Raw genomic sequence first — 24,552 nt, 5'->3', positions numbered from 1 at the left:
CCTGCATTCACTCAGCACACTGCAAGCTTTTTCACTTCTGCCAGGCTGATGTTTCCAGCACAGAGCTGGTGTAGCCAGTGCCTTCTGAGAAAGGAGCTGTGCACTTGGGCATTTCAGAAGTGACTGTCTAAATGTTTGGCACAGCTGACCTTCATGTTCATTAAGTGGAACTTTATTATTCCATGGCTTTGATCCTCAGGAAACCTGCTTTATTTTTTTATTTATTTCTTTTTTTTAAACAGCAGATGAAGCTCCTCCATTTTATTTCATGCATTTCTTAAAGGTGAAGTGTTTCCCTTTTGTCAGTTACTGTTTTGATCGTTCCCCCATCATTGCTTGCTGAAAAGGTTTTCTCCAGAATGGCCTTGCTCTGTCACAACCAGCAAGCATGAACTTCCTCCAGTGAGAACTCTCACACAGAGGAAGCTCTACATAAAACCCAGTTCTAATTAAAATAGGCAGCTGCAAAATGCAAGCAGCCTGATCCCTGGGTGTGTGTTTTATAAAGGAATTATTTTGAGGGTCTGAGCAAAAGAATTAAGGAAAGATTGAATTCCAAAGTCTTCTTCCCACATCTTAAATCAATTGCATTGATGTGCTTTGATTACACATTTTAAAGAGCTGATTTTAGAAGAAAGTTTGAGTGTTGGGCCCGCTTTATGCCACCACTCTTTTCTCAGTATCTATCACAGTATCACAGTATAACTTAGGTTGGAAAGGACCTCGAGGATCATCGAGTCCAACCTATCAACACAGACCCCATGACTAGACCATGGCACCAAGTGCCACGTCCAATCTCCTCTTGAACGCCTCCAGGGATGGTGACTCCACCACCTCCCTGGGCAGCACATTCCAATGACTAACAACTTGCTCGGTGAAGAACTTCCTCCTCACCTCAAGTCTAAACCTCCCCTGGCGCAGCTTGAGACTGTGTCCCCTTGTTCTGGTGCTGGTTGCCTGGGAGAAGAGACCAACCCCTTCCTGGCTACAACCACCTTTCAGGTAGTTGTAGAGGGCAATGAGGTCTCCCCTGAGCCTCCTTTTCTCCAGGCTAAACAATCCCAGCTCCCTCAGCCTCTCCTCATAGGGCTTGTGTTCAAGGCCTCTCCCCAGCCTTGTTGCCCTTCTCTGGACACCTTCAAGTGTCTCAATGTCCTTCTTAAACTGAGGGGCCCAGAACTGGACACAGCACTCAAGGTGTGGCCTAACCAAAGCAGAGTACAGGGGCACAATGACTTCCCTGCTCCTGCTAGCCACACTATTCCTAATGCAGGCCAGGGGGCATCTTCTGATCCCCATCCCTTTCTAGGAGCTCCTAATCACATCTGCAAGATTTACCCTTCACAGAAGTTCAGCTGTTCCCTTGAAATGGAACTGCACATTTTGATGTAAAAATGCACAAAGCTTTTAAGCTGATGGCTTTAAAAACTGTTGTGATGCACGAGGAGTGTTTGGAAATGAGGGAGGCAGAACCACGGGTGGAAGAGCCAGCAGGCACAGCCCTGGCAAACCAAAGAGAACCTGCAAGTACACAGTCTCAGTATTGAGCTGTGAGGATACTGTCAGACATCATTATTCACTTTAGAGAGCATTCAACATGCATCTTGGCTCCTTGCTCAGGCTGTACAACTGTAAAACTTCCTCTTTCAGCATCTTCAAAGTCACATCTGCTAAAGATATCCTACCCCAATGTATCTAATTTGTGAAAGCCCAAGGTCATGCCCTTCTGAGCAGACATTCTGAGGGGAATAAAACTTGTACTTAAATTATACATATGGCTGTTAACAGATACACTTAAACCAGTGTATTTACTCTTCAGCACATGTGCTCCTCCAGCTGACTGTTAAGGAGCCAAGAAACAGTTTGGGGGGGCTCTGCAAAGTGCCAAATTCTTAGTGCAGAACACAGAAGACACTCAGCTGTGTAACATTACTGTTAAAAAAATAATAGACAGCAGTGCCTGAATGAGAGGAGAGGATGGGGATTGTGAGCGCTTTGTGGGAGGGTTAGTTCTGTTGTAGCTGCACAAGCCGTAGCCTGAAAGATGTGAGGATGACTGGAAGTTGGATGACCCAGTGGGGAGCTGGAGGACATAGGGAGTAAAACAGATGGGGGGCAGTGGGAGGTTTGACTGGAGTCAGCTGGTCTGCTCCTGCATTTTCTCATGTCCAGTCTAGAACTAGGCCAAGGAAAGCCATGCAGGGGAGGAGGACTGAACTCTAGGTGGGAGAGAGCTTGATTTTCTGCAGAAGGAGCACTGCAATGTGTTCTGAAGGAGGACTCTTGGATTCATTTAATATTCTTTTCTCTCCTGAGCATCTTCATAGCGTAGAGCAAGTGCTTCATGGCAGCTGTCAAGAGCAGGGTGGAGAGACCTTTTGGCTAGGGGGAGACAGGGTCAGATAACCTCCCTCCTTCAGCAGGTGGGAATCAGCTTTCTGCTGCTGAAAAGAACACAGTTGGTGTAGTTACAGTCAGATGAGGATCCAGCCTTTGATGTCTTCCCAGGAAATGTGGCTTTGTGATGTGTGTGCTGGGAGGGGAGCAAGTCCAGCATCACCTACAGCGTGTATGTTCGCTACGTCTGTGTACAATCAGAGAGGGAAAAGAGCAAGCATATGAATCCCTTCATGAAGTAGCGTAGAGAATACCAAGCTGCAGTATTAATAACCTCCTGTTATTGAATACTCCATCTGTTCATCATGCCAACTTATCCTCACTCAGAGCACTCCCCTTGTCATAATATTTTGTACCACACTCCCCTCCCTCCTCGAAGCAGCAGTTCCAGTTCGGAGCTAAACACTTGCCCAGTCATGTAACCCCCTCTGAGGAAATGGCTTCATTGCCTCCCTCTGTTTGTGTTTCCCTGTAAAAAAAAATAGAACTCAACTGCTATTTCATTTCTGAATTTTCATTTTCCAATGATATTTTTTTCCCCCAGAGATCCTTTCCTACCCATATTGATATTCACAGATACTTCACTTGCCATTTCAGTGTGTTCTACCCCTAATACATGTTCCTGCTGATGCTTTGCCACATGGCAACTGAAGTAGTGCAAAACCTAAATCATTATTTTCTTCTTACAGCTTTGATATGTATATATATATATATATATATTTATTTGCTAACATCTATAAATGGTAATAAAGTGGTTAACCACTTTAAAGTGATTAAACCCCAATTTGTTTATTTATGCAAACCCCACACGAGGTGCTTGGCTAGATGCTGCACTTGTGATGCACAGTGAGAAACTGTGCTGTTTGAAGGATGTCTGAGACATCTGTGTGGAGCCACAGAAGGCTTTCCCAGGAATACTGGAGAAAAATGAACGAAGTCAGAGGCTGCACAAACTTGCCCTGGGAGTTACCTCCCAGTCCCGCTGGATAACGCTGTGAAATGGACACTACCTGGAGCACGCTGGGCAAACCCAAGTTATTAGGGACCTGGAGCTGAGTGGTTAAAGGCTGCCTGTAAGCTAAAATCCTTTGTTTAGGCCTTGAATGGATTCCTGAACTCTTGGAGGCTGGAACCACCCTTTTAGAACCTTTGGGTTCAAATATTCCCCTTTCAGACAAAAAAAAACCCACCCAAAGTCCAACGAACAAAAACCAACCCACCACAAGCCACCACCACCAAATAACAACAAAAACCCAAACCAACCCCCCCCCCCCCGAGGAAATGCTGCAGCCTGTGCGTACAGAACAGAGAACAGATCTGCTCCTAGGACCGAGCAAAGGGAGTTTCTCGTGAACGATGTCCAGGAGGCCCTGGCTGCAAGCGCTGCAGACCAATCCTGCAGGGCCCCGAAAGCTCCCAGATCGCCCTGTTCACCCCTCTTTTCCTCTACGTTGCTTTCTAAACTCGCCCCGGGTCTCGCAGTTCGCGCTGCAGTTAGCCAGGGCTGACCGAGACCGTCCCGCGGGAGGCGTGGGGAGGCTGCGAAACACCCAGACTTGGGCAGGAACCTGGGGCCAGAGCCTGGGGCGGCGGCGGAGCAGATGTAGGCCGAGCTGGCTCAGGGCTCCCCTCCGCGAGGGCTCCCCTCCGCGAGGGCTCCCCTCCGCGAGGGCTCCCCTCCGCGAGCTCCCCGCAGCAGCCAGACCCAGCGCCTCGGCCCGGCCTGGGGACCGCCTGCCCGCCTCTCCAGGCCTGTAAGAGCTTTGCCATTTCCTTCTGTATGGGGAGACACCGGGCCCCCTCCCGGAGCTCAGAAAATAGCGCAACTACCGCGATCTTGTCAGGGCTGGAGCCGCTGACAGGAACCCAGCATTTTATTTCTGAGAAAAGCCGAAAATGGGGCTCGGGCTCCTCGGGCTCGTCTGTGGGGAGGAGGCGGAACGAGCGAGCACCCGGCCGATGATGGGGGTTGGGGGGTGGATGCAGAGGGGTGCAGAAGTTTCTTTGGGGGCTGGGCCGGAGCTGCCGGCGGCGGGCAGAGGCCGGGCGGGAGGCGGCGGCGGGGCGATGGCGGCGCGGCGGGGCCCCCCGCCCTCAGCCGGGCGGGGCGGGGCGGGGCCCCTGTCAGCTGACCCAGCCGGCCGCGGGGGCGCCTCGTACACTTTGGTTCGCGTCTGCCGCCGCCGCCAGCACTGTCTCAGCAGGGAGGCGAATGGTGGGCTCCGGGGGCATCCGGAGCGGAATAAAGAGGGCGCTGGGGACTAGTCACTGAGCAGAGCATCTGGGGGTGACCCAAATCTCAGTCGCGGTTCCACTTTGGGCAGCGTAGGGGCGAAGTGATGAATTTATTTCCTATGTTAGTGAAAGCAGGGGTTAACCCCTCGAAGCGATGGCAGGGCAGCGGGAGTGGTGTAGGGAATGGGGGACACCGGCGCCTGTAACCCCTAGAGGATTGTGGCCAAGGGCTCCGGCGCGGCTGCAGGCTCTCGGTGCATGCAGACCCGGCCTCTTGTCCCCGAAGCGCCGGTGGGCTCCGCAGCCTCTGCCATGCACTGACCCTGCCCCGGGCCATGATTCGTTATTTCTTAGGGCCTCACGCAGGAGCGTGTGAGCCGCTGGCACATGGTACAAACCGTGGCCGATCCGGTGCCGCCAGACGGGCCCGGGCCGTGGGACTGCCCGAGGGGCAGGTCCCGCATTCCTGCTGGGATGGAGTGCGGGACCAGAGGTGGGATCTGCGGGGCGTCACAGCCGAGGTCGGCTACAGAGGGACCACGGGGCAGTAAGGGGGAAATGAGACAGCCTGCTATTAACGTGCGGCTTCCTCATTCAGGAGCTGAGGGCGAGGACTGGAAGGGGTGTCGCGCCAATCACCCAGTGCTTTGGGCTTACTGGGCATGGACATCCCCAGGAGAAAGAGTGTTGCCATTTAGCCTATTTTCTGCTTTTCCTCTAAAGCCAGCCCCAGCCGCGGCAGTGCCCGCCCGGACCTGCCGCTTCCCTGCGGGGACCACGGGGCCGGTTTGGACCTTGGTGGCTCTGAGTGCTCAGTGACACAGGGAGCGCTGAGCATCGCTGGCAATCACCGGGAGCAAAGCCGGTGCCTGGGGTGGGGGTTCCCATTCTCGTTAATACCTGAGGGAACAAGTCTCGGCTGGAGCATAAAGAGCAGTCGGTTAGATAGTTTGGGATGCGGGGAGGGTGTTGAATGTATCGAGCGTGAGCTTTGTTGAAGTTTATATGAAAGAGAGTAAGGAGCTGCATTAGGTGCCAATTCGCTGCGCCCGCACCATACCGCAACCTAAACCGGCAGCCAGCAGAGCCAGCTATAGGCCCTCATTTGCCCGCCCCGCCGTTTTCCCGTCGTCGGTGCTTGCCCAGAACCAGGAGATCGAGCCGGGGCGCGGAAGCTCCGCCCGCGGCGGCCGCTCCCCCCGCAGCCCTCTGGAGGGCGGCGCGCGTGCGCGTGGCGGGGGCGCGCCTCGGCGGCTGATTCGGGGGCGCCCACGGAGCGGCCGCCATATGCCGCGGCTGCTGCGCGCCGGGCCAGCCTCGCCGTCGCGGAGCGGCGGTGCCCCCCCGGCCGGCCTCCTGCCCGCGGCGGGCGCGGACACAGCGCTTCAATGGGAAGTTCCCACTTGCTAAACAAGGGCTTGCCGCTAGGTAAGCAGCTCGTCTGGCTTGGTGGCCGCGCCGGCCTGCTGGCGGCGGTGGGGACCGCGGGGGGAGGTTGTGTGTGTGTGTGCGTGTGCGGGTAACGGTCGGCCCCCGCCGCCACCGCGCTTTGTGTGCCTGGCCGCGGCGCCGCCGGCCCCGCCGCGCAGCCCCCCGCGGGAAGCGGGGGCGCCCAGCGGCCGCTTCCCGAGCACAACTTTGTGTGGTGGCTGCTGGCGGCGGCTGGGCTTTGGGGGGGGGAGAGAAAAAAAATACAAAATAGAAATGAGGGCTGAGCGCGGGGGGCGGTGCGGCGGCGGCTGGGAGGGGGCTGCGGGTGTAATTCAGCCGTAAATAAAACCGTGAGACGGCGCCGAAGCTGCCTCCAGAAGGGTGATTTAAGGGGTCCTGCCCCGGGCGCCGCTCGCCGCTGGGCTGCGCGGTGCCCGGCTGCGGGGAAGGGCCGGTGAGGAGCCGTGGAGGAGCAGAGCAGAGCGGGGCTGTGCTGTGCTGGTGCTGCCGTAAACAGGAAGTTTAAAAGCTGCCTTTTCTCGCTGTAAAAAAAAGTGCTTGGGGCCTGGCTGCAGCAATGGTTGTGCTGTCTGCAGGCGGGTTGTGGCTGAGAGGTGAGGCTCCTGAAATGGGAATTGTTCTTGCTGCTTTTCCTCCCTTTTTTGTTTTGTTTTGTTTTTTTCTTGAGGCATGTATTGGCCAGTGCGTGTATGGATTGCTGCTGGTTTTTAAGGGAATAGGAATAAGATGCGTGAGCTGGTGTTACAGAATCGCTTGGCATATATTATGTTAACCTGAAGGTGATTATTTCCCCCCCCCCCCCCCCCCCCCTTCCCTCGGACATAAGGAAACGAAGTGCCGATTCTATTTACAAACATCGTCATATTATCAGCAAGTGATACTAAAAGAAGGTTGCAAAGCAGCAAATAATCCTGTTTACCGTGTAGAGATGAACTAACCTGCTGTGCTGCTTTGTTTTCCTCTGAAAAATGAAATAAAAAAGGCAGGCTTTCAGTCCCAGGACTGGGCTGGACAAAATCAAGGTAAAACACATCTGTATCAGTGGTGGTTCCCAAAATCTCACCTGTTGTGCCAATTTTGCCTTGCCTCGTCTTTTGGTGGCTGTTGTCCTTATCAGCAAGAATGTTTGCTGTTAGGCCCTGATGGAGCAGCTAAAGATAATCACCCCCTTAGCCTCGTTGAAAATAATGAGGCCTAATAAAGCCAAGTGAATGTGTGCTTGTTTCCCAGGGAATTCCAGTTGAGTGTCAGATTTGCCATGTAGCGATGTGCTTAGAGTGCATCGCGCCGATTCCTGCGCCTGGAAGACGTAAATACTCTTATTTAGCATTCCAGCCCCTTGGCAGGTAGCCCGATGCCCTTACTAGAAGATCTTCAGCCTCGTTATTGTATCCTACTGGAAAGGGAACAAGGAAATACTAAGGAAAATATAATTATTTAAGTAGTCTTGGTTGAAATTCAGTTGAGTACTGCTTTAAAAATTCAGTGTCCTCTCTCAATAACAAGGGTGCAGAAGCTCTCTGTAAAGTAAAACTGGGCTAGCAGAGGGGTAATTGTCCAGTGCATCTCTTTGTTCTGTGTTCTGATTTGTTGTATCTATTTTTAGCTGTGCCTTGGTGAGGCAGGCATGTAAGATTAGCAGCCTAAACTGCTAACTGTAGTTTTAATGTGTTTTATAATGCTCCTCTTTATTGACACCCCCCCCCCCCCCAAAGGCAGCAGGATTTCAATGCTGGAATTCCTTAATGTTTGACCAATAAGATCCTCTCTGCTCTGTTAGTATGACAGTTGCCCTGAGTGCTAGTGACAAAATATTATGTCCACTTGCATTTCATTGGTGTGTTTTCAAAGCAAAATTAACCAAACAGCCCCCCCTCTAACCCTCCCAGCTTTCCAGCCTAAAATGGAAATAGGCATTTGTGAGGTGGTTGCAGCTCCTAAACCGGGGAGGGAAATTGCAAGGGCTGAACTGTTCCCTCCTTTTGGTCATTCCTAATGTAAAATAATACTTGGGATGTAAATGGAGTTTCTGTGTGACTGTGATGGCATCAAAGGTATAAATTGGTGCAGAGTCAATGGTGTGTTCTCTGTCCTTTTGCAGACCTCCCCCCCCTGCCCTCACTATGGTGTAGATCCAATGTCCTTCCAGTAAGGGATGTGTTATTTCACTGGTGAACTGGCAAATGAAGCAGTTGTAACCCAGAGAGGTGCTGCAGTCATGCTCAGCAGAAGAGTTTAATCAGTGAAACCACGGTTTTGATGTGAAACTATGGGAGTCCCCCCCTTTGCCTTTCCGGGTGCAGTGTTGCCGTGTGTGGTTGAGGAGCAGCTGGAGCAGAGGGCATGCTCCGTGTGAGGAGCGCAGCGTTGGCTGTGCTGTGATACTTGGTCACAGCGTGGAGCCCCTGGTAGCGTGACAGAACAAATGACAAGGGCCCTTGCATTTGTCAGTTTGGTTAGCTCTCCACTTGTCCTGCTGTATCATAAAGATAAATGGCATCTGCCCTTTGTTAGAAATGCACTCTGCTAGGCTTTGCTAATCTCTGTCTCTGGAGTTAGTGTGCTGTTGACAGTGCAAATAGAGCAGTCGCAGGGCTCAGCCGGGAGGGTGAGGATGGGGCTGGATGCTGGAAAGTGTTACCCTGCAGATGCAGTGCTACACTTGCCAGCATTTTGAGATGGGAAGGCAATCCCTTCTTAAGTAAGGCCATCTACTGCAGAGGGGTGACTGGGGTGGGTAGGCCCTTCCGGGGAGAAAACTGCTGTTACCCCAAAGCACCTTTATCCATGCGTACCAGAAGAATGGACAAAAACCCCAAACCCAGCTTTTTAGAAGACAATCATTTGAACAGTGGTAGGTATATGGCACGACACAGATTTAGCTGTCTGTTAAGTAAAGGTGTGATCTTTAATTTGTGCACTCTAAATACAGTGCTCAGAGCCATGCAGGTCTTCTGGAGTACAACTGCTTAGTGCTGTCCTGTGCTGCCTACCCTGCATCTGTCACAGGGGCTGATCTGGAGAGGCTGGCTGCTGGCCTACCAGAGACCTGCCTTCAAGAATCATATTGAGGCTTTCAGCTCCCCGGCCAGCTGGGACCACTGATGAGGTGATACTCCCCAGCATGTGTCAAGCTTTCAAATCCCATAGCAGTTGGCAGTGCAGCAGCACGGCAGCCTTGTCTGAGACTCCCTAACCTTCTGGCCCCATAATTATTTATTTAGTGGGAGAGTGGAGATGGGGTTACACTCCTAATACGTGTCTTAAAATCGAAGGTGAGGGTAAGAGTTGTGGTACAGAGCCCTTTAGCCCTGGCCCCTCTCCGCACGTGCTCCCTCGCTCCAGGCGGCACGGCAGTGGATTTACAGGGTAGGAAGTCAGAAGTTCCTGCTGTGCTTCTAGGTCTTTTCCCTCTCTGTTGTTCTGAGAGTGAAGATGATGATGTATTGATCAGGGAGAGATAGCAAACACGCATTACAGATAAACCTAAAACTAACATTTCCTGCTGAGATGCGACCCTCTGCTGCCTCACCAGTATTCCTCTGGGAGAAGTGGAGAATTGCAGCCATGCTTCCAGTCGTGGTGGGCGTTTTGGGCTCTCTGAGCTGTGATTCTGGCAGGATTTTTTCCAAGCCACAGTAATCCTCAGTCCTTCTGCCTGGTGATTAAGGAGCTCAGCAGGGTTTGGGGGAGATGTGGGGAATTGCAGCGCTGATGCTGATGTACACCTTGTGTGGCAGTGGTGTGGGGAGCAAGTGTCTGGGCTGGGTTGGGATGTGAGCAGGATGCTGAGAATCCTGCAGCAGGCTTCTTGAGGTGCTTGTGGGGCATGTCCTTTGATGTTCCACTTTGGTTTGATGCTTGAAAGGAGTAAAAACTTCAAATTGTTTTTGAACATGACCAGAGACCTATCCAGTTCCTCGAGGAGGGCAAGACAGTGGCTGGCCAGCCTCATTTGTGCTGCCCTGGGGCTATCTGTGGGCTATGTCTGGGACGGGGAGCATCTGGAGCACCGTGTGCCACAGCCGCACCCTCAGGCCCTGCTGCCAGCGCCAGGGCCCAGGCAGGAGCTGGCAGCACCCAGGGCTTCAGAGTGACTGAAAAGTAGCTCTCAAACTCCAGAGAAAAAGCAATTAAAAAGAAATCTCTCCTGAAAAATCTGCCAGATGAACAGGTTAATTATTTTTGGATGTGCAGAACATGAATGTTTGTCTGCTGTAGCAGGGTGAGGGTTTAATCTGTGAGGAAAGATGATTCTACATTAACTTCTCTTTCATGAAACACTCCTGCCATTTCATCTCAAACACTGTTTCCTGTATTATTATTCTGTTTACTAATTATCCAGTTTGTTTCTTATCAATGTAACTGCAAATTAATGCAGTTTGTTGTTTTTTCTTCTTTGAGCTAGAAGTGGCTAATGCCTGTGTCATGGTGGGGTTTAGTTTGGGTCACTGGTGCTCACCTTTGCATTTTCTCCTTTATTATACCTGCCTTTTTGGAGGGGCTTTTGGAGGACCTTCATTGCAGTGTACCCCCAGGGGAGTCAGCCAGCAGGGGTTCTCCACAAAGGCCAGGAGAAGCTGGTTTGAGGCTGGGGACAGTTCTGCAGGGTAATTGCAAGGTTGAGATTTTGACAAAGCTTTTAGCTTTGTTCTGTGTGAAGGCTTGGTAGCTCCAGCATTGAAACACAAGCTAATGTGATTGTGTCATTTAGTCTGTTAGGTATTTTTAAGGCACACTGGATTAGTTCTATTTACAGGCCGTGGATGTCCCTTATCCATGCCCAAATCACGCTCGGCGAGTTGTCACCAGCAGCAAAGTTACATAAGTCTGCAGTGAAGTTGTTCACGCTTTCTGACTCTGTGTGCCAGGACTCACCACGTCACCCTCCTTTCCTCTAGCCTTGTTAAGGGAGCTCTGGTGCCAGCTTGCAAGCAAAGGAAGAAAGCAGAAAACCATCTCTTACTTGACTTCAGTTACAATTCCCAATTCCTGGGTGCAGTCCAGATTTTCCCACTGTTGGTTGTGCACTAAGGGTCCTCCTGAAGAGCCCTGACATGGCCTGATAGGTTCCATCTTCTGATGTCATATGTGGACACACCCTGTGCTAAGAGTAGTGGGAGGTCTGTCTCAGCAGGGCATGCTGGAAACTTGCAGTTAGTTTTCACACCACTGTGGAGAACATGACAAGAAGTTAACTGTTTTGCTGCCTGTTAAAGCAAGCCTTCTGCAGCTGATTGAATGTGACCTTCAGAAGTAAGTCATCTTGGTAACTGGGGAAACCATGACAGGCAGCCCAACGTTGTGCACAGTTCCCTAGACATGTATGACCTTGTACAGAGGGGCTGGAGACCCTCACCTGTGTTGGACAGTTGGAGCAGGGTGCAACCACAGGTAAAGCAGGCAATGCTTTAGGAGAGCTGAGTTCTAGGCACATCAAAGGAGAGTGGTCCTCTGAAAGCCAGGCTGACAGCTGTTGCTGCTGCTGTGGTGGGTGGTTGTTCTTGCCTACCCTCCTAAGACAATAGGAGTTTCCCATGGCTGTCACCTGATGACAGTTGGATCAGCACATCTGACTCTCCAGGCTCTCCCTGCTGCATCCCACCCAGCTGAGGTCCTTCCTGCAGCAGGAGCCTACACCCTGTGCCTGGGCAGTGCATGGGTGAGTCGGGGCTCTGAGCAGAGCCAGGAGAGAAGCAGCACTGCGGGGGATTTTCATCATCCTTTACTACACAAACATTTTATCACTGCGGAATGTCATCTTAGCCCTTGGGTGAGTCAGAAGTTGGGAGAAGGAGCCAGAAAGGAGGTGTGCTAAGACGCGTGCTCTCCAGTCAGACAGGGCTGATCTGCAGCAGGATGCGCAGGCACTGCTGCCCCAGGCAGCTCTTAGTCATGCCTGCAGTCAGGGAGGTGCTGCTGGGGGCTGACAGGCAGTAATGGCTTTGCCACTGGTGCAGATCCAGTATCAGTAATTCATAATTGCAGAACTTCTGTTGGCTTCTCTGGGATTTTCACCTGAATATGGATTTTCAGCGTTTGCCCTCTATTTTAAACCAAACTGCCTTAAATTATCGTTGTCTCTTGCATATTTGCAGCATGAGACTCTCAATCCCGTAAAGAAAAGATGTGGCTTAGCAGAAACAGTGGTGTGGAGCACTTCATCAATGCCCAGATGAGTCAAATTTGATCAGGTGCTTGCAGGCACTTTGTCTCTTGCTGAGTCTTTGCAGAGTCATGCAGGACAAAATTGTTCAGCAGAGATAACCACAAGCCAGGCTCCAAACTCTTAGACTTGCTACTTGAATGTTTTTTCCCTCTTTAATGTGTTGTACCAGATGTGTTTAACTGTTTATTTTCAACCATGTAATGAGCATTTTCACGTTTGTGGTCTACCAACTACCTTAGAGCCTGTCTGGAGCTTCTCTGAGCAGTGTGAACATGTATCACAGCCCTTCTCCTGGTGCTGCTTTTCCCATCCGTGTAATGAGTGTAGCTGAGCAGTGATCTGCTGTAACCCAGTGCTGCATGTGTGCCTTCCCACGCTGACTGGAGCTGGCTAGCTCTTTCTCTTACCTTAATGTGCTATTTCTTGACCAAAAGAAGTCATTGAGCTGACTGCCCAAAGCATTTTGGGCTTTATTTTCTATCCTCATCAAGTTCTCTCTTGCATGCTTCAGGTCTACCTCTGCTTGCTGTGCTCCTTTCCTAGGCTGCCTTTTGTCAGCGTTAGTGGCCTTTATTCCTGCTACCAGCTCTTTGTGTGGGAAGTTTTGTTCGTTTTGGTTTGTTTGCAATTAGCTTCAGGATCCTTTCAGATGGAAAAAAAACCTGCAGTATCAATTTTCAGTACCTCTGAAGCAGTTCCTGACTGTCCCCCCCTCTGTAATTAGTGCTGCAGTGGCTTTTTTCCCTTGGTTCTGTCAAATTTTAGTGGTTTTTTTTGTTTGTTTGTTGGTTATTTTAGCTCCTGTGAGGCTGCCCAAGCCTGAATTGTGTTGAATTTGCAGATGCTTCTTAATGTGAATTCATTTCTTGTTATTCTAAACCTAAAGCAGCTTCCTGCATCTGCTCTGTGTGTGTGTGTGCATGCGTGGGGGGCTCATGGTCAGCAGTTTAAGGCACCAAAGCACTACTCCTTTGTGAACTTTGAACTCAGCACAGTCAGGCAGCAGCTTTATCTTTAATATTTTTTGGGGGGGGGTGGTGGTGGTGTTATTTTTACAAGCAAAAGCAACATCTGAGAAAATAACCTTTTATCAGTGCAGAGCTGGATGTTTTAGCCCCGCCAGTCTAGATAAAATGAATGTCTTGCATTTTTGGGAAGGCTTGTGGGAGGAGGCTCACAATAGAGGCTCCATTGTGCTCTTAGCACTGAGCGTACAGGAAATCACAAATTAGCTATGACGAGGCTGTTGCAGGGGAGGTTCAAGTTTACTTAATTCCTATAGTATTGTATGGTTTTGAAAGGGTTTTGCAAACGCTTTGCCTTTTGGGTTTGGTTGTGCTTGCTGTTTGTATCTGGCAGCCTTCTCTTCAAGGCTTTCTCTTACCGTGTCTTTGTTCCAAAGGTTGCATGTTTTGCAGCCTTGAATCCCGATGTCTTTTCTTCTTACTGTAAATACAGAGGCATACAAATGCTCTTGTTTATCTCATGACCACCCTGGAGCCATCTAAAATTCAAATCCAGCATTATGTATTCAGCAACAAGAACTATCTCCTCAGAGCAAGCAATAAACCAGGATTTTAAGTAGGAATTTGGAGAACAGTAAGCTGCAGGCACAACTTTTCCTTTCCTGGCAGATTTTGATCCTTGCAGGATGCTGAGTTCCTCAGCTTCCAGTTGATAACAGGGGGGAACTGAAGTGGGCTTACAAATCCCCTAGGATCCTGGCTGCATTTTACATTCTAAGCCCAGGTGATTACAGGACAATCCTTTTGTTAAAATTCTGTTCAGAGATTGGTTTGGTTCAGTGCCTGCAGTTGAGGAGCAAGTTCTGTCAGTGAGTTGGGAGAAACAGGATTATGAGGTCCCTCCGATATCATCAATCTTACTTTCTTAGCCCTGTGAATAAACAAAGTAAGTGCAAACCAGTATGTTGCAGCGGGCTGGTGATGTGGAACCTGATGTGCCGTGGGTATTGCAGTTTGGCATTTGTTTTCATGACTTTGTTAGCATCTTCCCTCTGGAGCACTTTTTAAGCCTGTTGAATTGTGTGAATTCGTTTTCTGAGCTTTATGGCGTTGTTTTAAGAAAAATACACGGACAAATTTGGTTAACAAATAACTTCAATAGAAAATATTTTCATATACCCACAGAGCCTCAAAGCAGAGGGGGTGGGAAGATGCTGAAAATACAGGTTTGGAGTTTTGGCTGTTCTGGGGATACAATCTTATAGAAATGATGAATTTTTCAGAGTGTGGATTGCACAATTCCAGCAGCTCTTGAAATACCCTAAGGATTTATTGGCAGGAGGGGATTATTTACTTTTTATCCTGCACCACCACAAAAAATATCTCAAAAGGAACCTAATTCTGGAGCCCCTATTACAAGAGGGATGTGGAGGTGCTGGAATGTGTCCAGAGAAGGGCCACAAGGATGATCAGAGGGCTGGAGCACCTCTCCTATGAGGACAGACTGAGGGATTTGGGGCTGTTCAGTCTGCAGAAGAGAAGGCTCCGAGGTGACCTCCAGTATCTGAAGGGGGCTACAAGAAGGCTGGGGAGGGACTTCTCAGGATCTCAGGTAGTGATAGGACTAGGGGGAATGGAATGAAGCTGGAGGTGGGGAGATTCAGGCTGGAGGTGAGGAGGAGGTTCTTCACCATGGGAGTGGTGAGACCCTGGAATGTGTTGTCCAGGGAGGTGGTCGAGGCCCCGTCCCTGGGGGTGTTTAAGCCCAGGCTGGATGAGGCTCTGTCCAGCCTGATCTAGTGTGGGGTGTCCCTGCCCATGGCAGGGGGGTTGGAACTAGATGATCCTTGGGGTCCCTTCCAACCCTGAATGATACTATGATACTATGAATTCTCTCTCCCATTTTCAAAGAGAATTAGTAAAAATTCTTTTCCTTTTGAAAAGACTGATTCCATTTGAAAAAACCAGAACATTAAGCAGGGATCATTTGTATAAATAGTAAATAACCTGGTGTCTTGTATTGGAGACTTCTTTGATCGCTGGAGTGCAGAGTGGAAGCAGCAGTCCATGAATAAGCCATATGATACCTGGGGAAGTGTTCACATTTAAGTGCAGTTTCAGCTCCAGTCAGTTAACCTCCTGCAGGCCTGTGTGAACTCTTGGACTGATTTCACGTTTCACACAGAATCACCAAGGTTGGAAGAGACCTCAAAGATCATCAAGTCCAACCTGTCACCACAGACCTTGTGACTAGACCATGGCACCAAATGCCACATCCAGTCCCCTCTTGAACACCTCCAGGGATGGTGACTTCACCACCTCCCTGGGCAGCACATTCTAATGGCTGACAACTCTTAAGATCTTTAGAGATTGGCCAAACCAGATCAAAATGTGATACTTGGCAGTAACTTGCTGACTGGGTATCTGTGTTCTGGTTCACAAGCGTGCTCCTGTGGAAATCCAACCTCTGTGTGGGCTTTGTGCCCCTAGGAAAGAGACTGTGCTGAAGCACCTCTGTTAGGAAATTCCATCCTACACAACTGAACTGATTCACCTTCAAGTCCATTTCTTTGTTGCAGAAGGAGTTTCTCATTGCTACAATCCTAGGCAAGTGGTGATGTGCAGGGCAGCTGACTTCAGGGCAAATCTAGCCTAGTTATTGACAAGAGAATTGAAAGAGGGGAGTGGAGACAGCAGTGTCAGCAGATGTCCTGAGTGGCAGTGGCGTGGTCCAGATGATCTTGGTGGTCTTCTCATGCTTGAGAGGGACCTGGGAGACTTAATTTCTATTTTTCTGCCTCCAGTCCCACCATGCAGTGATGCACTTCAGTGCAGGTAGTGAGGATGAGGACACAGTCTCAAGCTGCACCAGGGGAAGTTTAGACTCGAGGGGAGGAGAAAGTTCTTCACGGACAGAGTCATTTGCCTTTGGAATGTGCTGCCCAGGGAGGTGGTGGAGTCACTGTCCCTGGAGGTGTTCAAAAGGGGATTGGATGTGGCACTTGGTGCCATGGTCTAAGTCAGGAGGTCTGTAGTGACAGGTTGGACTCGATCTTTGAGGTCTCTTCCAAACTTTGTGATACCTGGGAAAGCACCCTGGGGAGCTGTTGGAATTGGTACCAGATGAGAGTGGGATTCTCTTAACGATGCTCTGAGGAGGTGCTTGGTAGATCTTGTTTGTGTCTCATCACAGCTAAGTGGTTTGGGAGGCAGTGGTTTTCAATTGTGCACAGAATCAAGATAAACTCTTTTCTCCCAAAGAGTAAGAGATAAGATAATAGGAAGTGGCCTCAAGTTGCCCCAGGGGAGGTTTGGGTTGGACATGAGGAATAATTTCCTCCTCAGAAGCATTGTCAAGGCCTCCAGTGGGCTGCCCAGGACAGTGGTGGAGACCCCATCCCTGGAGGCATTTAAAAGGTGCAGAGATGTGGCACCTAGGGATGGTTCAGTGGTGACTTGGTGGTGTTAGGTTAATGGTTGGACAGGGTGATTTAAAGGCCTTTTCCTACCTAAGGATTCCATGGCTCTGTGATGATTCCATGCTGCATTTCTTGTTGTGGGGCCCATGCAGGTGTTTGGTGCAGAGTCAGATGCACTCACCTCTTCTTGGTTGTGTGTCTGAGTGCAGGCTCTAGCAGCAGCTTTGTCAGGTGGTGCCAGGTTACTGTCCTAGCATGGGGCTGCGCTGCTGCCACTGGCACTGCCCTCAGGTCCTGCTTACCCCATCCAGCAAGGCTCTGTGGACACTGCAAACACTGCTGGCTGTCCTATAACTGGTGGTTTGTGCAGTGTGGTGTTGGCTGTTTGCTTTGGACCTGAGATACTTGACAGAGTCTTTTTACAGAGCAGTTGATCTCATTAGTACATCCATTTGATGTGGATGTAGCTCAAAGCCTGCGTTCATTTACACGTAACTTGGAGTAGTTGGAAAGTGTCAGAGATGTGGAGTATTCTTCAGCTGGCTAAGATTTGACAAGGGTATTTTTCCTGCTGGCTTCTGGAAGGCTGCCAGGTGAAAGTGAACATTCCCACAAGACCTTAGCTGGGGAGAGTATCAGGCTCAGGGCAGCGTTCTTGCTTCCATTTGTATAAACACTCTGCTGGCCTGGCTGGGGGAGAAGTGTTGCGAGCATTGAAGTTGTTTGTGGCTCTGCTGACAGTGATTTTCATGTCATGATTGTTCTGCTGTCTGTATTGAAATAACATGGCTCTTCTGCTCTGTTACCACCCAGCATCCTGCCCAAGGCACTGCTGCGTGAAAAAATCAATGCACTCGATGGATGATCTCGTACGTGGCAGTGAAATGCAGCCAGTACAAAACCAGCCCTCAGAAGCCTCCAAAAGTAGAAGGATGTTGGTAGTACAGTAGAGTCTCTTTGACAATAGATGAAAAGAGGCAAAGGTCTGAAGCTGAACTGACCTTTCATCTCGCTCAGCTTTGCCACCCCTGATCCTTCCGAAACATAGCAGGCATAAATTGTCAGGGAGGTGTGAGGGCTGCTGCTCTCTGCCTGCCTGGCAGCTCTCAGTTGCTGCTGCTGCTGTTCTGAGTAGGGGTAATTTTTATGGTAGTAAAGATTGTTAGGCGTTTATTAAAGCATATTTCTCCCTGTCAGAATCCATAGCTTTGTGCTTTCTGAGTTGCTGAGCAGTTCATGTGCTTGATGGGTACAGGCACTTGTCATTTTCTCTGTTCCTTCAGAGTGCAGCAAACCAGTGACACTGAAACGCATCAGTGGTGGGGTTCCCAACTTCCAGTCCTCTGACAATGATTTTCCATCTGTTTTAAATCTCTAATGGCTTTTAATATGTTTTTCAAGAAGTAAATAGGAAGGAAAGCTTGCTTGATAAAATAAAGATGTATTAGGAGACAGAAATTTATTGTCCTGTCTTCAGTTGGTCTTAATTTAAAGCACAGGTTTTACGGGCCTTTCAGCTGGAAGCTATTCCTTTAGGGTTTAGAGAGCAAATAGTTGAGCTGCTGGTTCCATTGCATGTCAATGGCAGTATCTGGGATCTGTCCCTATGCACATCTGGAACATTCTTTCCTATTCAGTGTTTATAAGCTTCCTTACTCAATGTATGTGTTTTTCACATACAGAGGCACATGTGGACCATGCAAGCTGTGATTTTATCTATGAACTTGTAGCATTTTTCTGCTGTAGTACAGAAAGTGGCAGCACCTTTGTCTCAGCTGTGAAGCTGAAGTTGCTCACAGACACTCAGCACTAGGGGACACAGTCTCAAGCTGCGCCAGGGGAGGTTTAGACTCGAGGTGAGGAGAAAGTTCTTCACTGAGCGAGTTGTTTGTCATGAGTTCTGTGTTGATAGGTTGGACTCGATGATCCTGGAGGTCCTTTCCAACCTAAGTTATACTGTGATACTGTAACTCTCTCTGATACTGGTGTGCACAGGGCTCTGTGAACCCCTGGGCTGCAGATGCCTGGTTGCACAGGTGCTGGAGCTGCCACTCCGCAGCCTGCCTGCCTTGCCCTGCAGGAGCTCTGCTGCAGAGTCCAGAGCAGCTCCTTGCCAGTCAGGAACAAGGCAAAACCATCTTGGATGGAAACCAACATCAGAATCCTGGTGAAGGGTGTGCACTGAATGATGACTTGTGCCTTTGTGTCTGCCAGCTGTGAAACCTCATAAGAACTGCTGTTGTACCAGTACTTCGTTGTCTTAATAGAGGTGTGCAGTGTCCTGCCTTTGACCAGAACCGTGTCACCATGAAGTGCCACTAGCGTGTGCCATCCACAGCTGAAACCCCATCCTTTGCTAGAGTGACATAGTTGTGTAAGGGCAGGATCTTCACTTCCAGCACTTCTGCTTCCTTTTTATTGTCTTGTTTTCTAGGTTATTCGTTTTTGGTTGAATTCCATGTACTTCTGTGATCAGTTGGCATGGAAACATGGCTCCTCTATAGGCCAGTTGCTTTTAGCATTAATTTGCAGGTAGGTGTTGTTGAATGTGAAAATGGAAGCCATTTATGTTCTTTCCCTCATCATTAATACTTGTGTGCTTTCTGATGCAATGTGAATTACATTTCCTTCTCTCTTAGAGGGGGAAAATGTTCTTTGTGGGGTTTTTTTGAAGAGATGGTGGGGGGAAATACTCTGCTGCATTAGGTACAGTGGATCAGTAAGACAGGATTTTGTGTAACAAAGCAGTTTTTATGCACGTAACTTGACATAATCAGTGAAACAAAGACTAACCAAAGGCCAAATGAGCAAAGCTGAGTTTAATTCCAGGAAGTATGTAACACTTTCCAATACTGCAACTTTACACCACTTTTTAATAGTGTATTTATTGGTGTTACCCTCCTTTTCTTTAATTTGGAGAGTGCCCTCTTTTCCTGTAGGGATTTGTTGGATTTCACTTGCCAAAAGCTGGAAACTTGGTCTGATGGATGTGAGGGAATCCTTTCATTGCTGCTTTGACTTCAGTAAGATTTGCAGTTCCCCAAATACAAGTGAATTTGTAGGCTTTGGTGATGACTGTGATAGTATTCATGGTGACATGCTGTAGTCACTGCTGCTTGGAGGAAAACAAGCAGCACTGGCACACACCATGAAGAATAGTTAAGACTAGTATAGAGAGTCAAAACTCCATCAAAATGCAGACTATTTTAAGTACATATAGATGGGCCTTCAGTTAGGTGTTGGGTTATAAGCAGGTGCAGACTGTCTGCTTTCAGTATAGTTGCTTTCAAGTTCTTTGAGATTTAATCTTCTTCTAATTCCTGGTATCTGCAGGCTGTTGTCTGAAGAGCTTTATACAGATTGGATATGCAGAATAAAAATGAAGGTTTGGATTAATTTCCTCTGGCTTGTATTTTTCCTTCCCATTCCGGGCTTCAGCCACATTGTTCACTGTTTCATTGGGAAAGCAAATGAATTCAGTTGGTGCTGCTCATAGCTGTGGTTTACATCTTTAGTAAACAGTTCATCTGGCCTGTTTTGGGGGTGTTGGTGCACTGCTGTTTCTCTGTTGCCTGAGCTAAAGCCCATGCAGTTCAATTTCAAACCCCTCCGTGTGTGCAGGGTTTGACACATGGCCACGGGAGAGCTCCAGATCTGCAGGAGAGGACTAGGTGCATTTGTTTATGCTTCTGGTCCTGTTCTATGCATGTCATGGTATTGCTCAGCAGCCATGTGGCTCCTTTCCTCAGGACAGTTGAAAAAAACAACCAGTTTGAAAGCAGACTAAACCCTATAGGTAGAAACCCCACAGTTTGACATGTGATATTGTCTTTCACTTCAGTGGAAAAAAAATAGCTTGCTTGGTGTTCTTGCCCTTCTGCTGACACTGTTCACAGCCACCTTGTAGTGGCTTGCAAGTGCTTTTCTTGGGGGTTGAGGAGCTTGGTACAGAAGATGAGGGCTCTGTGTCTTGCTTTCAGCAGTTTGCAGATCAGGGTTTTGCTAACCATGCTGCAGCTGTGGAAAGGAGCTGGGCTGTGCCGCTTCCTGTGTGACAGGATCTCATCAGGCGCAGAACAAAACCATTGCTCCTCTCTCCCCCTCCACTCTCCCTCCTTTTGTAAACAAATGGGTCTGATAACAGAGAAGAGGGCAAAAAATAAATGGATTTGACCCTTTTATCATCTCTGTGTACTTGTCAGAGAAACTGGAGACAAGAGGCATTTTCTGTGGCTGTTGTAAACTACTTTTTTTTCCTCACCCCTGAAGTGCTTGATGGCAATGCTGGTATGGGAAGGGAAGCAGCCAGAGCCATGCTGGGAGGAAAAAAAAAAGCCACTGGTAATTGAGTTAATCCAAATACTGAGCTGGAACTCTTCTGGCTTTGGCTTTTACTGATCTCTTCTTTTGTGTTTAGCCTGGAGAAGAGCAAACAGGGTTCAGCGATGTACTGTCATAGTACGAGGGGTAACAGGCACAAACTTGAACACAGCGAGTTCTACCTCAACATCAGGAAAAAACTCTTTGCTGTGAGGGTGCTGGAGCTGTGGAACAAGCAGGCTGGAGAGTCTCCTTCTCTGGAGAGAATCCAAACCTACCAGGATGTGTTCCTGTGTGGCCTGCCCCGGGTGAACCTGCTTTAGCAGGTGGGTTGGACCAGATTATCTCCAGAGGTCTCATTCTATTATGTCCTTAAAGGAAGAAAATGACAATAACTACTGTTAGCTGTGCAGTTCTCAGTAACTCCAGTCATTTTGCAAGTCACTTGGCTGCTGTGAGGTTGTGGTAGGCATGGTATGAAGCTAGGAAGCAGCCAAGTTAGCTGTTTGCAAGGCAATGATGCAGTTACAAGTCTTGATAATATTTTGTGAAGGAGTTGCTATGTTGAAACTTGGTGCAAGGGAATCTTGTAGTCACTAGCACTTGAGAGAGCAGATTTCTGGTGAAAATACTGGTGGGAAGCTGCATGCTCTCAGTGTTCTTAACGCTGAGTAACAGCTCAAAAAAGCCTCTGAGGGTCACATCTCACAATATGTCGTGGTGCTGTGAAGTTTATAGGAAACAGTGCTAATTAGTAATGTTTCAAACCTCATGAGAACAGAGAGGTTGGAGTTGCCTCCTAAAGCGTTCAGCTCTTTGGTCAGTGCAGTTTACTTGCTGTACCCTGCTTTAGTTTGGTTTGGTGTGCAGAGCTAATGAATGACCTGGGATGTTGGTGGATGTAGGATTTTCAATACAGAGTTATTTCCCAGCTTTCATCTCCTGTTCTCAGTACTCATTCCTTTTCCTTTTGTAACTGGGATGATAGTGCTGACCTAGGAGGGACAGGAAGAGTTGAAAAGGTTGGTCTGAAGAAAGTACCATTCGAGTTGCAATTTCCTCTGAAATAACAGTTGTGCTGTCAGTGTACCTAGTAAGCAAAAAGAGTGGTGGTAGCTGAAGTTAGGGGCCAGAAGCATAAACTTCTGCTGCTTTTGCAGTGGTTTGCCTGCACTCATTTGGTTTGTGTTACATCCAGAAACCAGGGGCAGCAATGCCTTAGGAAGAGCTGTTGCTCTCGTGCGGTTTCTTGATCTGGAGAGCAGGAATGAGCTCCAGTCTCTGCCCTAACATTCTGGAAGATGGTCACAGAGTTTTCTGGGCTTCTGGGAGCCACCAATCGCCCCTGCCTGGCACTGGGCAGGCTTCCCTCCCATCTCTTCAGCCATCACAGCCAGCAGCTCGTCTCGCTTTCCCGTCTGTGCCGTGTCCGTTTGCTGCGCCACAGGATGAGTTTGGAGAGGTGGTTTGAGTTTGCTTGTGTGAAGATGGTGATAGTTTGATGATCTTTGGGTTCCAAAACTCCCAAGTAATTTGTTTCCCTGTGGTTGTTTAGAAATGTCAGGCTCCTGCATGCCTTTCAGCTCGCTGGGTTTGTCCTGCTGCCAAGAGCCCTCCTGCTTCTAGATTCTGAAAATGTAGGGGGGGAAAAAAGAGAGGTTTCTGGGGTCTTTTGGAGATTCTGGACTGCATCCAGTACCTTGCTCTAGTTTCCCTGCCAGTTGTTCTCAGCCTGTTGTCAGTCTGTATTTTGTTTGGAAAGCCAGTTTCTGGGGCCTGTTGTGGCCGGAGTCAGAGACTGTCACAGTGAGGGGGAGGTGGCATTCTTGTGCCGTGGGCTCAGGGGCAGTGTCCCTGCTTGCAGCCTTCCAGATGCAATGCTGGGTCCAGCTGAGGGTGCACAGCTGGGGAGAGGCTGCTGGAAATGTCACCTGTGTGGGGAGTAGGGGCAGCCTGTAAATGTTTTGCACAGTTTGCAGAGATAGAACATAACTTAGGCCCTCCAACAATTTGAAGCCTTGATCTGCAGACCAAGCGTTTCTTACAGACGTGAATAGACCCTTTTCAAATTAAACATGGTTAAACTACAGAGACTTTAAGAAACATAATAAAGCCTAGTGAAAAAAAATGCAAATATGGGTCATTTTTAAACACTTGGGACTTTTCACCAGTTCAGTGGAAACAACTTAAAGCATTCAAAAGCCTTCTCTAAACCCCTTTAGTATGTGGTATGTGTGGGAAGAAATATTTTGCCTCTCTCATCAGGCCGTGGAAATAGCTCCTGATCTTAACTGTGTTTTTCAGTACAGCTCTGACTGTAATATTGGGACCAAAGCCTTTGTAATTGAAACTCAGAAGTCTCCTTGAAGCAGAGCTCAGTAGAGCAGCTCTCTGACATCATGCACTTTTATTATATTATGATTAAATGTAACATGATAGCATAAAACTAGCTTTTGCCTTCAAGTGCTTGTTTTATTTGGCACTTTGGCTGTTGTTACTGGCCCCCTCTCAGTCAGCTTGTCATTTTTATGCATCCTGTTTGCTTACCTTCAGAATGAACATCTTTTCACAAAATCCTATTTATTCAAGCTTGGTTTGGCTGCAGAGGATCCTGGGTGGGAGGTGCAGGGCTTTGATTTCTGTATGCTCCAGGCGTTCTCGTTTGTCCAACACAGCTCTTCTCCAGTTTGCAATCATCAGCAACCAGTTTCTTATCTTGACAGAGGATAGCAGAGGTTCATGGCTGTGGGAGGAACCAAAAAAGGGAGAGAGGGGGGAAAAAAGCTTTTAAGGAGCACTTTGCTCTGTGGTTCAGTGTTTGTCAGAGTTGCTTTGTTTTACAGAAGAACATAATGGTGTGTAACTCAAGAGGGGGTTTGTTATCCTCCTTTACCAGAGACTTTACTACTGTGTTGAGTTGTGCCTTTTAAATTACATTGATCTTAAAAGTTTGGGCTACATATATGTATGTTTGAGCTTTAAAAATTGTTTGAATCATGCATCTTAGAGGAAGTTCTTAGCTCTCCTCCCTCTTCCCATCCCTAAATAAGAGTCAGTGATTTATTTTTCCACTATGAAGATTGCTGATATAGGTCTAGCACAGCTAAGAGGATGGTGATTCACTTTAGGTGCTTGCCCAAAATGAAAGCAATAACAAGTTTATAAAGGATATGCAGAGGTCAGTGTTCAACATGTAAATTACTTCTGTGCTGTTATTTTTAGTGTCATTTGAGTGTGTTCTGCTGACCTCAAAAGGAAACCTTGTGAAACTCAATTTGATTATCTGAGGCCCCACACTTGCTTATCTTCAGACTTTTTGATAAGGAGAATAAGGAGTGGCCCTGAGTAACAGTTTAACGTTCTTGGGCAAAGTACAGGTGGGCTGCTGGAGAAATTGCTGGTGGTGTTTGGGATCAGAATGAAGGAAACCTTTGATGTTGGCTCTGCTGGGCTTACTGGGTTTCTTTGAGACACTGTATAACATCTAAAGCATGAGAAGAGGGTAGTCATTGGGACAGGCTGCCACCAGGAGTTATATTCTGCAATAAATCCTTGGCAGTGTCTTCAAAATATAATGTGCAATTAATACTCTGAA

General features: G+C 48.5%; 1 protein-coding gene across 7 annotated transcripts in view; it reads left to right on the top strand.

Annotated features, from left to right (window-relative positions):
• The window catches only part of CTBP1 (C-terminal binding protein 1), a 210,664-nt gene that overhangs the window by 141,478 nt on the left and 44,634 nt on the right, over positions 1-24,552 (top strand). For 2 of the 7 annotated variants that reach the window (XM_068149552.1, XM_068149554.1), the window contains exon 1: positions 5,890-6,060. The exons of the other annotated variants lie outside the window; for them this stretch is intronic. In XM_068149552.1, the coding sequence (XP_068005653.1) occupies positions 6,021-6,060 (40 nt within the window). In that variant the 5' untranslated portion in view covers positions 5,890-6,020. Of the gene's footprint in view, positions 1-5,889; positions 6,061-24,552 lie in introns of those variants that run through there. 7 annotated transcript variants of the gene reach the window in all.

Source organism: Melanerpes formicivorus, unplaced genomic scaffold (assembly GCF_026170545.1).
Source record: "Melanerpes formicivorus ecotype bairdi unplaced genomic scaffold, bMelFor1.0.p_v2 SCAF_18, whole genome shotgun sequence".
NCBI classification, from domain to species: Eukaryota; Metazoa; Chordata; class Aves; order Piciformes; family Picidae; genus Melanerpes; species Melanerpes formicivorus.
The sequence above is the reverse complement of the archived record's forward strand: the minus strand, read 5'-3'. Positions and strand labels throughout refer to the sequence as shown.